This window comes from Microcaecilia unicolor, chromosome 12, assembly GCF_901765095.1.
Source record: "Microcaecilia unicolor chromosome 12, aMicUni1.1, whole genome shotgun sequence".
Lineage (NCBI taxonomy): Eukaryota > Metazoa > Chordata > Amphibia > Gymnophiona > Siphonopidae > Microcaecilia > Microcaecilia unicolor.
This window is the reverse complement of record NC_044042.1, coordinates 63,362,595-63,376,489: the sequence shown is the minus strand read 5'-3', so window position 1 is coordinate 63,376,489 and position 13,895 is coordinate 63,362,595. Positions and strand designations below refer to the sequence as shown.

General features: G+C 39.5%; 1 protein-coding gene across 4 annotated transcripts in view; it reads left to right on the top strand.

Moving 5' to 3' along the window:
- STT3A (STT3 oligosaccharyltransferase complex catalytic subunit A) overlaps positions 1 to 13,895 on the top strand; it is an 87,700-nt gene that overhangs the window by 31,980 nt on the left and 41,825 nt on the right. For all 4 annotated transcript variants that reach the window (XM_030220742.1, XM_030220741.1, XM_030220740.1 and 1 more), the window contains 4 exons: positions 1,166 to 1,311; positions 9,090 to 9,180; positions 10,077 to 10,183; positions 12,209 to 12,373. In XM_030220742.1, the coding sequence (XP_030076602.1) occupies positions 1,166 to 1,311; positions 9,090 to 9,180; positions 10,077 to 10,183; positions 12,209 to 12,373 (509 nt within the window). The remainder of the gene's footprint in view (positions 1 to 1,165; positions 1,312 to 9,089; positions 9,181 to 10,076; positions 10,184 to 12,208; positions 12,374 to 13,895) is intronic.

Here is a 13,895-nt window from a genome sequence, read left to right as displayed (position 1 = left end):
TGTTTACAACTTCACCCTCTAAAACTAACCCTGCAGATTGCTGCACTCCAAAATCTACTTTCAACTGCCCCACCTCAAAAAAGTATCTCCACCCACAACTACTTATCACCCTGAAAATTGTCTCCACCTCCAAAAACCTAACTGGCCCATCATTCCACCATTCTGCAAATAACCCCATTCCTAAAAACTAACCTTTGCAACAGTCCCACCCCCAAAACTAGTCCCCTACAATTGCCTGTCATGACTACCCCTACGTGCTATGGGCAAAGCCAGATTAAGCTGTTGGCAAATTTTATACATTCTATTTGAGCACATATTTAGAAGACACCTGTGAGATGTGCTTAGGACTCTGAAGGTTAGAATTACCAACTTGCCAACTTTTTTCAGAAGTCTTCTGAATTCTACATTAATTTCCAGGAAGTAGAAGGACGAGTAATATCTCTAGCCATTTGTCTGAGTATAAAACCTCTGCTGTTCTGTAGTCTTCCCTTCCCCCCCCCCTTCCCATCTGAGTGTGCCCATAGGAGCCAACTTTTCAAAACTTATTGGAGGTGCTAATCCCAATGGAAATTCTCTCCTTGGACACAGTCGAGGAATGTGTGCAATATTGGGGCTTCTCAAGCATCCACAAATCTGGTTCCTATAAGTGAGCCTGCCCTGCCTACTTCCTTAGTAACTAGCAGCAGAGATTGTAGGTTTGGATGTAGCCAGTGGGAAGGCATCAGGGGTGGAGAACTGGAAAGCACCTCTAATCACTGGAATGGAGGAAGTGATCTGGGGAGAGTTTGTGTAACAGAAGTGAAGTTTCTAAGGATCACACACACACGTTGGAAAGAGTTCCATGAACCATGCTGCGTATGCTTTCCCTGTTTGTTTAAATATTGTATAAGGTCAGTTCTTTGTACTTTATACAGGATGAGTAAACATATCTCAGGAATGGTACATGAACTGCTTCTTATGCTAACATAGGCTTCTTACTAAGGTTGCCTCTGTCAGGATACTCTTTAACCATCTTTTTTTTTTTTTTGAGGGCTATGGCATCACATAAAATTTATATATAAAAAGAAAGAAAGTTGCAGGCAATTTTGTATATGTGAACTGTTTTTTTGTAGGTTAATTATATAGCCAGATCTATTAGTTTTCACTGAAACTTGTTTTTTTGCAGGTTTGATGATTACCTCTGCAGCTATTTACCATGTACTGCACTTCTTCCACATTACCATTGACATACGAAATGTGTGTGTGTTTCTGGCTCCACTTTTCTCTTCCTTCACTACTATAGTTACATATCATCTAACTAAAGAACTCAAGGTAATTTGGGCATTCCATTTCATTGTGCAAAATGATGTGTGGGGGTTGGATTCTCATGTCTTTTTGTTTCTTAGTTCTCATTCTGTTTGTCAGTTTAATAACTTTTGGGGGGCAAGGGTTGGTTAAGTAGAATGGTTTGCATGGCTGGCAGGATGAGTTTTTTTTTACTCATTTCTGAGTACCAGTTGCTGGAAATCAAAATTAATGCTTGGTTGCTTAATGCTTTCATAAATGTAATTTTTGCTGCTCCCTTGGTCAATAGTAAATACCTTAGGCAGCAGAACTGGCTTCCGATCTCACAACAAATTCATTTTAAGATTGCATATATGGTCTTTAAATCATTTGCAGAACAAAATTCAGAGGGAATTACGAGATATTGTTCTTTGTTGACCACAAATAAGGCTGTTCAGAGTGTTCAGTTTTTGGCAGTGGCTTTTCCAAGTTTTAGAGTAATTAAACTGAAAAAATATTTTGAGTCTTTCTTTAACATTTTATGAGCTAGAATCTGGAATGGATTACCAAGTTTTATTAGATATTCTTATTTGATATTAAGGAAGCGTCTGAAATTCTATTTGTTTACTGATAATGACAGAGTAATGCTGAATAGTTTTTGTCTATACTATGTAAATCCACCTGTTTCTTATGTAATCTGTGATGAATCATATTGGAGATATTGCAGAACACCTGCAGTATAGTACAGCTGAATAGAATAAAGATTTGTTTATTTTTTTTATTATCGTTGCTTCTTTTCTGCTATGTGGTCCATGTAAAGTGTCCGTGGCCAGCTTTTTCTGTAGTTTGACTACATATTAAGGGCCATGGTTCACGACACTCGTATTCAAGTTTGTGGAGTTGGTTGCATTTGGGCACATTATATATCTGATGTTGTCGGGCCCAAAAATGAAGAATTACTTACTGGTGTAAGCTTCTGTCTCAGAAGAACCCTTGTCCAGGTATAACACCTGTGTTGCTTGGGTAATTGTTTTGAATTAGGGAAAGCATGGATTCAGCCAAGGGAAATCTTCCCTCACCAATTTGCTTCATTTCTTTGAAGGCTTAAATAAACAGGTCAATAAAGGTGAGCCGATTGATGTAGAGTATCTAGATTTTCAGAAAGCTTTTGACAAAGTTCCTCATGAACCTGATAAAATTAAAGAGTCCTATCCCATGATACAATGTTGTGTTGCAGATTAGGAATTGGTTATTGAACATAAAAACAGAGGGTAGAGTTAAATGGCCATTTTTCTCAATGGAGGAGGGTGAATAATGGAGTGCCACAGAGATCAGTACTGGGACCAGTGCTAGTTAACATATTTATAAATGATCTGGAAATCGGAACAAGTGAGATGATTAAATCTGCAGATGACACAAAACTATTCAAGGTTGTCACAACACATGTGGACTGTGAAAATTTTCAGAAAGACCTTAGGAAATTGGAAGACTGGGTATGCAAATGACGGATGAAATTTAATGTAGACAAATGCAAAGTGATGCACATAGGGAAGAATAATCCAATTCATAGTTACCTGATGCTAGAGTCCACCTTGGAGATCAGCACCCAAGAAAAAGATCTAGGTGGTGGTGTAGACCATACGCTGAAATCTGCTGGCCAATGTGTGGCGGCAGCCAAAAAAGCAAACAGGATGTTAGGAATTATTAGGAAAGGGATGGTAAATAATACCAAGATTACTATAATGCCTCTGTATCATTCTGTGTTTTGATGTTATCTTGAGTATTGCGTTCAGTTCTGGTTGCTGTATCTTAAAAAGATATAGCGGCAATAGAAAAGGCCCAAAGAAGAGCAATCAAAATGATAAAGGAAGATGGAACTTCTCTCTTATGAGGAAAGGCTAAAGAGGTTAGGGCTGTTCGGCTTGGAAAAGAGGAGCGAGATGATTGAGGTCTACAAAAGCCTGAGTGGTGTATGAGTAGAAGTGAATCTTTTTTTTGTTTACTCTTTCAAAATGTACAAAAACCAGGGGACACTCAGTTAAGTTACATGGAAATACTTTTAAAACAAAAAGGAGGAAATATTAAGTTAAGCTCTGGAACACATTGCCAGAGGATGTGGGGTATCTGGGTTTAAAAAAGGTTTGGACAAGTTCCTGGATGAAAAGTCCACAGTCTGCTAGTGAGACAGACATGGGGAAGCCAGTGCTTGCCCTGGGATTAGTAGCATGGAATAGAAACGTAGAAATATGAGGGCAGATAAAGGCAAAATGGCCTACCCAGTCTGCCCATCTTCTGTAACCCTTAACTCTTCCTAAGGGATCCCACATGCTTGATCCATGCTTTCTTAAATTCCGACACAGTCCTTGTTTCCATGACCATCACCGGGAGGCCATTCCAAGCTTCCACCACCCTTTCTGTGAACGAATACTTTTTTAGATTCCTTCTAAGCCTATTTCCTCTTAACTTCATCATATGCCCCCTCATTCCAGATTTTTCTTCATTTGAAAAAGGCTCACTTCCTGTATATTAATTCCCCTGAGATATTTAAAAGTGTCTATCATATCTCCTCTTTCCCTCCTCTCTTCCAGCGTATACATGTTGAGGTTCATACTATTTGAGTTTCTGCCAGGTACTTGTGACCTTGATTGCCCACTATTGAAAACAGGATACTGTGCTAGATGGACCATTGGTCTGACCCAGTATGGCTATTCTTATGTAAAGCAATGTATTCTTAAAGGACGTTAAGAAATGTCCTGGGTGAGCAGCTATGAAATGTGTTGATATTGGAATTTTACACTTTATCCAGTTTTTCTGAAGGCTATATGACCATACTGAAAGGTATCATGTGTACATTGCTGTTCTGAAAATTCACATTTTAAAAGCTTGATCGTTTGTTGTTCACACCCCTTGACTAAATATTGGTAGAAGCCACATTTGCATCAATAATAGCATGAGTCATTTAGGAAACATATTTGCCTATTCTTTGCAGAATAGCTCAAGCTTTTTCGGGTTAGCTGGGGATTGTCTGTGGACTGTGGCGTTCAGGACTTGCCAAAGATTTTTCTATTGGATTTAGGTCTTGCCTTTTGACTGGGCCACTCACATTCACTTTCTTTCTGCAGAGCCAAACTTTTTTGTTTCTTTGGTTTATGCTTAGTATCACTGTCTTGCTGAAAGGTGAATCTTCTCCCCTAGGATCTGCCCGTACTTTACATCATCCATCCTTCACTTGATATTTGTTTCTCCTTCTCCACTACTGGAATGCATCAACACAACATAATGCCTCCATCATCATTTTTTGTTATAGGAATTATTAAGAGGGTGATGTGCTGTGTGTTTAATGCTACACATATCACTTGACTTTGAGGCTTGAAGCTCCACTTTGGTATTTTCAGGCCAGACTACCCTCTCATGTGTACACTGTTTCTTTACAAACACCATGTGGGCATAGCATATGACTTTTTCTTTTGTTTTTTATTTAGCAGTGGCTTCCTTCTTACTTCCTTCCCATATAGGCTATGTATGTGGAATAATCTTGAAATTGTTGAAGTCAACTTTTTCCCCAATCAGCCAGTCATTTATAGTTCTTTAAATCTTAGCCCTCACAGTGACCTTCTTCAGACGTTTCCTTAACCCATGGCTATTGACTTTGGAGGGATGGCCTGATTGAGGCAGTACCTTAATGGTGCCCAACTATTGCCACTTTACAATGAAATGATGGACCTGAGAGTACCCCAAGAGATATTGAAACACCTTGAAATTTTCCTATAGGCTTCAACCAGTCAGTAGCTCTTTGAAATGTTTAGACCTTCATATTCACTTCATATAACAGGAACAGCTTGATTCTTTATCTATGAGTATTTGAATCTGATTAGCTACTGGGATTGGACAATAGTGAGTTCTATTTAGATTACTGCGGGCTTTGCTAATGTAATTATTGGAAATAGCTAAAATTTTGGTTTGCTGGGACAAAAGGTGTGAAGGCTTTTATGCAAGCAATACATGTTTTGTTTCTCATTCTAAACTACATTTTATTTTTTCCAATCCAACAGATGTTCAGAAGAAATTTTTCTCGGCGGACAAGCAGGCCATATTAGTCTTACGTGTAGGTGATGTTATCCATGGATCCTGGTGCGGAAGACACTGCTTAATGTAGTTTTACTTGCGGCAGCACTCCCACTGCACATACGCGTGTGCCTTTCTGCCCAAGTCACGAGCATGGAACCAATAGTCTTTCTTCATCAGCGGTGAAGAGAGGTCTCATTCGATAGCGGTTCTTTTCAGCGCATTAAGTTTTGCTAATAAGGTGCCTTCCCTTGTGGGATTTTTGTTCTTTGCCCTTCATAATTTTCTCCTTTTCACTCGGTTGTCCTTCCTATACCTTTTCTTAGTTTTCCCCACTTTTAAGTTTCTTTATTTTTTTGGTTCTGAAGGCCTTCTTAGACCTGAGCACCAGCTGGGTAGCATCGACATTTTTTCAGATGAGCTTGCCCCCTTTTTCTTCTCCATCGAGTTGTTTGATTTGCTTTGGCCATTTTTCCTTCCATGCCATCTAAGGTGCCCAGTGGCTTTAAGCACTGTACCCAGTGAAATAGGACCATCTCTGGAGCTGACACCCATTCCTGTTGTGTCCAGTGTTTGGGGCCATACCGTAACATTTAAACTGTGTTGTTTGTGTATGCAGAAAAGAACCCAGAAATCCACCATAAATTCCTTCCCAAGGTAATGTCAGTTCCATCTTAATCGTTGTGCCCATCCTGGTGAAAGTGCACTACACACCTTGGACTGCAAGCGAGCCTTGGCTTTTTACCTGGAGCAGACTAGGCTCTATAGATGGTCCACTCAACTTTTGTTTCTTTTGATGGGGATGACAATTGGATGGGGATGGCAATTGGTAAATGTACTCTTTCAAATTGGCTTGCAGACTTCAACTCTTTCACTTATGCCCAGGCTAGGCTGACTCTGGAGGGCCATGTCAAGGCTCATATTGTCAGAGCTATGGCTGCATTGGTATCCCACTTGAGATCAGTCTCCATTGAAGAGATTTGCAAGGTTGCAACGTGGTCATTGGTTCACACATTCACATCCCACTACTGCCTTTAGCAGGATACCCAACGCAACAGTTGGTTTGGTCAGACAGTCCTGCAGAATTTGTTTGGAGTCTAGAATCCAACTCCACCTTTCTAGGCCCAGTTTTATTCTGTTCCAGGCTGTATCCTCACAACTAGTGTGTATATAGTTTCAGGTTAATTGATTTTTTTTGGCCTTGCCGTTGCAAGCCCCTATTGTCCTCATGTTTTCAGTGGGCCTGGGAGCTAGGGATTCCCACATGTAACACAAATATGGTTTGCTTGTCCTCGGAGAAGGCAAAGTTACTTACCTGTAGCAGGCATTCTCTGAGGACAGCTGGCCAATTACTTACATACCCTCCCACCTCTCCTAGGAGTTGGGTTTATTTGCTATGTTATAAGTACTGTTGGTCATGTGCTTGCGACTCGGGGGAATGCACCCTGCTCATGTGTGGTGGGAGCACTGCCTCAAACTGTTAAAGTAAAACTACACTAGGCAGTGTTTTCTGCTGCATGGATAATGTCACCTACAAGTAAGACTAATTGGCCTATTGTCCTCAGAGAACACCTGCTACAGGTAAGTAACTTCGCTATATTAAATAATTCGCCAAAACATGTAATGGAATGGGACCAAATTTGGCTGGATAGAAAAATGGTGAAAAAACATAGTGAAATGAAAATGGGCCAAATAAGTCCAGAAGTTCCAGAGAAAAGAACTCCCCTAACCCCCACCCCCTAAAAAAAAAAATGGCACAATGCATTTCTATAGGAGAAGCACTTCCAGCTTCTGCAGCCGAGCGACCTTCTGTGTTCTGACCTACATCAGATATAGTTGTCAAAGGGGAAATGTTCTCCACATCCTGCCTGGATCTACAAGTTTTCTTGACTGGAAATTACTTCACTAGAAAAATAAGTTGCTTAACTGATCAGCTTCAGGAATCCTACTGTCATCTCCAGTATAATCACTGATGGCAGAGAGAAGATCATTGGCTATTCTGAACAGCTTTCTAGATCAATTCTGATCAAAAGTAATAATCTTAGTGATTGCAGTTTCTTTTCTTGTGCAAGTCCCTTCTTACAAATCTTAAAGCTTGTTCTCCATTCAATCTACTCTTCCATAACTGACTTTCTCCACTCTTCCAAACTTCCTACAGTTTATTTTCATTTCCTTTAAGGAATCTGCATACCAGGGCAAACTTCTTTCTAGGCTGGTGAACCCATTTCAAAGGTGCCAAGACATCTAGTTCTGTACAGATTGATTGATTTCCAGTATATTTAGATTACTGCAACGGAATCTATGCAGGTTGTAAGGAACAATTAATTAAACTCCAGACCGCCCAGAATACAGCTGCGAGACTGATCGTTGGTAAATCAAAGTTTGAATCTGCCAAACTCCTTCGTGAAAAACTGCACTGGCTTCCCATCAAGGAACGCATTGCCTTCAAAGCCTGCACCCTGGTCCATAGGGTTATATACGGAGAAGTTCCTGGATACATGTTGAATCTGATAAATTTACCACCTAGAAACAGTATCAGCTCCTCCCGATCCTATTTAAACTTACATTATCCAGATTGCAATGGACTTAAATACAAGTCAACCTATGCATCCAGTACAAAACTATGGAATTCGTTACCTAAAATCGTCAGATCAATTCATAACCAGCTTAATTTCAGGAAGTCACTGAAAACCACACTGTTTAAGAAGGCTTACCCCTCAGACCCAACTTAATTTACTACTTCTTATGATATAGCAAAACTCATGGACCATTACTGTACTTTTTTATTACATCTGTTGCTTTATATTCAAGTTACTTACAGGATTACTATTATATTGTCTATTTGCATTTTAATTTTTCTACATTGTGTAAGCCACATTGAGCCTGCAACTAAGTGGGAAAATGTGGGGTATAAATGTATTAAATAAATACATATTATAGATTCATGTACATGCAGGTTCATATCATCCAGAAGTAAGGGTCCAAAAAAAGCCAAAACTATATTGACCTTCTCTGATTAGCACATTATACAAGTGGACCAAGAAAACCAGAATTCTTTTAAAGGGGTGGGATCTCACATTCAAATGTGGCTACTGTAAACACAAAAATAGCATCAAGAAAATGACCTGCAGAATGATTAGGTTCCTTATTTGCCAAGTAAAGATTCAGGCTGCACATATTTAAAAAAATGTCTAATATAAGGGCTATCCAACTGGTCTAAATGGAAATTAAAATCACCCAATAATCTCTTGCAACTGAAGGATAAATAAGCTATATTTTGTATATCTTCAGCTTTGCTGAGTTCTGAGGAAGTTCCTGCAGCTGTGTTAAGACACCCATGCATGCAGAATTCAAATGGCATAAGCAAGAAATGCAAGGTCTGTTTACCCACATATAAAGAAGCATCATGACAGTTGATCCTCTTTGAAGTTACTGAACATGCATGATCTTCAAAATAATAAATATTCTTACATCAGACTGTTGCTTTTAAGGACTGCCTATAGTACCTGGCTGTAGCTTTTGAGTAGGCTTCCGAAGTTACAACTTGGAATCTTACATTTGAACAACAATACAGTTGATATTTTATGGTATTATCATATAATTGCAGTTAAAACAAGCAGATGTTTCACTTTCATCAATGCAGAATCTTTCTACTGATTTTAATCACGATTTTAAATCCAATTCATGCTGCGTCATGACTAGTGATTTAACTCTAATCTGCCTGCTGGTTTACTATTGTAACCTGACCTGTTTTACTCCAGGATGCAGGTGCAGGCCTTTTAGCTGCTGCTATGATTGCTGTGGTACCTGGTTACATCTCTCGTTCAGTTGCTGGCTCCTACGATAATGAGGGTAAGGGTTCTACTAAGTCAAAATGTATTATTTGCAGTCACTGAAAATGTAGATATTTTCTGTGTACATTGTTTACCTCTTTGAAATCTTTCAGTATATTCCTAGAAATTCAAAAGAGGTAGTGCCTCGGTGGGGGGAGAAGGGGTTCATTGAAGTGTTGAATTCTAAAGGCAGTCTGGATGGTGTATGAAAATGAGTACAAATTGATAAATGCATACATTCTATATTAATCTGAACTGTGCAATATTTCACAAGTATGTATGGCAATTTAGTATTTGCACAACTAAACTAAAAATGTCCACTATCAAACTAAAAGTATTAAAATGAAATGAGTGTAGTAGTAATCTTGTCTCAAGCCACTTGAAGTTGGTGGATCTGACTCCCACAGGGGCATGGGAGTAATCTAGGTTGGTTTTTGATATAGAGGTAGATGATTTTAGTTATTTTCATTCTTTAGGCCTTTCTGCTTGATTTTTATGCTGACTGTCTTGGCTGATGGTTTATGTTGCTATTGTAGAAACATAAATGAAGACTGATAAAGACCATGTGGCCTATCCAATTTGCCCATCCATTCTGTCTACTATCCCTTCCTTTTCCTTGTTTAAATGTAAATGCAGGGACTTTTAAAATAGTAGATTTGTAAAAATGTTTAATATTTTGTATGAATTAACTTCAGGTGTTTTCTTACTTCGCTTCCTATTCCTTCCACTCTGTAACAAGATGGGGTGAGAGTTGCTTTTGGGGATTCATTGTGTCACCTGGATTGCTCACTTTCTCTTGAAGAGGAGCTTGGATTTTCTCACAGAAATGTCATGCATCTCCCATGGAGTATTGGTCTGGTATTTGGTTTTCCTGCTTTTCTTTGTTTAACCTGTCGTCCTCATGTGTTTGCCTAGGCATTGCTATATTCTGTATGCTTCTTACTTACTACATGTGGATCAAAGCTGTGAAGACTGGTTCCATCTACTGGGCAGCCATGTGTGCCCTGGCTTACTTCTACATGGTAAATACTTATTTTCTTTCGTTCATTGTATGCACCCAGACACTCAGAAACTAACATTCTCTTTTTTTGGGGGTGAGTTAGGGGGAGATGAATGGATGGGAAGGGGTAGAAACGTTATAGTCAGTATGAGATGAAACTTGAGGGAACCCTGTTTTCAAAATTCTCCATCCTTCTCATTATTTGGTGGTAAAACCCTTTCAAACAAAATGCGGCTAAAATTTATGTTTTAGTATGCTATGTGACAATCTGAAGAAGGGGCCTCTCCTACACTGCCTTTGGATTGTTCATATGGTGGTCCAGTCAATTATTACTGCTTGCAGAGAAAGTCATTTTTTCTATAGTATCAAGATTGCTATCCAAATTCTGTGCTGTGGTATCACATCACAAATTCATTTAGTAAAATTGCCCAATTTACCCCCCCCACCCCCGCAAATCTAAATTATGTGGCTCTGGAACCCAGCAGACGTATCTCAACTGTCCAGCAGAGATGGCAGGGCCTGGTGTGTAGTAGGGATAATGTGCTTTGGTTCAGGGATGGAGGGAAAACAGCGATTGCTACTTTGGTAATTCTTGTGTGCTTTGGTGGTAAGCATTTGCTCTTGGAGGAAACTTCTTGGACTTGACAAGGCTGGCAAGGTTTCCTGAAATGTTTAGGCATGGTGTCTCAACTAGGGGTAACATAAATGATGAGAAATAAAAAGTTTGTAACATTAAAAAACCCAAGGTATGCCTTACCTAAATATCATTCCTATGCAGAGTTGAGACACTGAGCTACCATGCTATTAACGTGGCCAAGGGCACAACATATCTCCTGCCACATGGCTTAGAAATCCCAAGGGAAAGGTCTGTAGGAGAATTTTGTACAGTTGTGAGGAAATGGGTGGCTGTGAATAAACTTCAGTTAAATATTCAAAAGGTGGAGATTCTGTTGGGCATAAACTATGGAGTGGGACTGTTTGATTACTTCTTGGAAGGGATTTGAGTTGAGAGTTCAAAACCGTGTGTGTAATCTAGGTCTGGAACTGATTGATATTAATGAAGTTCCAAATCTCATCAGGGTGTCTACAGCCGCCAATACTGGCACTCCGTGAGCATGCTCAGTTCATGCACAAATTAAGCATGCTTGGGGAGTACAAGCGTTGGTGGCTGGAGGCACCCTGCTGACTTCCTCATGCCTGAAGCAGTACGAGGAGGAAGGGGGTGACTCAGGATGTGGATTTCATCAGCTGGCAGGGCTTCAGTTAGTCCACCAGCCATTGAACAGGTGCTGTAGCTTTGAGGGGGGGCTTCACCCATTCTCATGTGCCCCCCTTGTGCCTTCACCTGTTCTTTCTATCTCTCTCCCTGTGCCCCCATTGCCTTCATCCTCTTTCTCTTCCTGTGCCCCCATGCCTTCATCCATTCTCTCCCTGGGCCCCCATGCCCCTTAAGAAAGATTAGCATAGTAACCATACTTCTTTGTAGAATACAGGGGGCAATTTTCAAAGAAAGAAGCGCAGACTTTACATCAGTTTTCAAAGGGAATAGTTTCCTTTTGAAAATTGATTCAGTAATGTATGTACACAGATATGTACATGCTAGTAGTGTAGCTATTTTTCTATGAAAATCTACACATATACTTTTGGAAATTTAAAACTGTGTAAATGCACAGTTCACTCCAGCTCCATGAATGCCTCATAGATATGCACATAAGCTTACACATGTATGTAATATGCCATTTCAAAAAGCCTCATTTCTGCACATAAAACCTTGTTTTATATGTGGAAAGGCTTTTGGAAATTGACCTCATAATATTGAATTGGTCCTTCTGAGTACTAAAAGTAATTTTTGAGAGCTGGGTTTATATATTCTGCTTTTCATGTTTCTGTACTAGGTGCATTTCCACCCTACCATTACCATGAACTGTTATGTATCTATTATGTGTCTTTGTAGAATTATTACCAAAGATTTTAGAAACTTTTTTTTTTTTAATTTTAAAGCCCAATCTGCTCTGTTTAAGGACTCTTCCTTCCTGCTGTCACATAGGTCTCCTCCTGGGGTGGCTATGTATTTCTGATTAACCTAATCCCGCTGCATGTTTTGGTTTTGATGCTGACTGGACGGTTCTCACACAGAATTTATGTGGCTTATTGCACAGTATACTGCCTTGGGACCATCCTGTCCATGCAGATTTCCTTCGTTGGGTTTCAGGTAACTACACAGAGACCAATGTCAACCACATACAAGTTTGTACTTAAAATATAATTGTAAAACTGTTTTTAATCAATGCATATTGCTTGTTCCTATATTTCTTTTAAATTTTAGTTTTATTACTTAGCATATATAATGTTTATTAGTAACATTTTGAGGAAGTAGTTATTCTAAAAAAATACTTTAGGTAATTTCAGCCAGTACTTGTAACAGTCATTAAGATCTGTTGAAATTATACTGTCCTAGAGTGTTGTGTTTATAGCTGGATGTCTACCTCTGTAGGCATAGAGAGAGTAGAAGCAATCCAGAGGGCGGCTACCAAAATGTTGCAACATCTACACCAGGTGCCCTATGAAATGAGAAAGACCTAAATCTGTATACTCTAGAGAAGAAGGGTGAAGGGGAAATATGACACATTCATTAACCTAAAAGGTATAAATCATAAAAAGTATTTTGCAGTGGAAAGATATTTCTAGAATGAGAGAATGATAAAAGGCTTTAAAAAGATAGTGCTACTAAGTTTATCAGAAAACATATCTTCCAGAAAGGCATGGATATATGGAATGGTCTCCCAGTGAGGGTGGTAGAGGCAAAAACAATAGCAATATTGAATAAATCCTGAGATGTGGGCAGAATAGATGTCTTTATAAGCCTTATCTGCTACCGAATTCGGTGTTTTTTTGAAACAAAGTGGTTGAAGTTTTTTTAGCAACTTTTCTCCTATGTCTGTATCACTGAAGATGCATTAACATAAACGACCCCTTTTACAAAGCGGCGGTACACGTACCACCGCTTTGCTGTGCGCCTATTTGGCGCTACTGCAGAAGCCTGGCGGTAGTGCCTGCCCCCAATGTGCACCATTTCCAGCGCTGAAAAAACATTTTTTTTTTAGCGCCTGCGATACTTGGGCAGCCCCATGCACTGCCCAGTTAGCACGGGAGCACTTACCGCCTCCTAAATAGGAGGCAGTAAGGACTCCCCTTGGAAATGGTCGTGGGGCAAGTGTTACACTTCGTGCACCGCCATTTCCATTTTTTAAAAAAAGTCTTTTTACCTTCTGCAGTAAAAGGGGGCTGCGGCACACAGCAAATCCATGCACCGATGCTACTGCAGGGCCCCTTTTACCGCCGCTTTGTAGAAGGGGCCCAAAGTGAGGTTCTGTCACCTTGTTTGTATCTTAAGTGTAAATATATTTTGCAACCATTAAATTGTGAGCTCAGCAAAGGAGTTATTTAAGTAGGGATATGACTAATAAAAGCTACACATTTTTTATTCCAAAATAATGTAACTATGTTAAAAATAAAATACTTTGGGCAAAACAAAAAAAACCCATACAATCAGAAGTAGTATGTTGCATTTTGCTAATATTTCTGTTGTCCCTATAATTCTTGGGAGAACCTTTAAAATAAGCTCCTCCTCCTCTCCCACATACTTTCAGTGATGAGCCACAATCTCTAGCATGGGACCATCTGCTTGTGGGACTTGATGGCTTAAGACCAATTACAAGGTGACAGTAATTGCT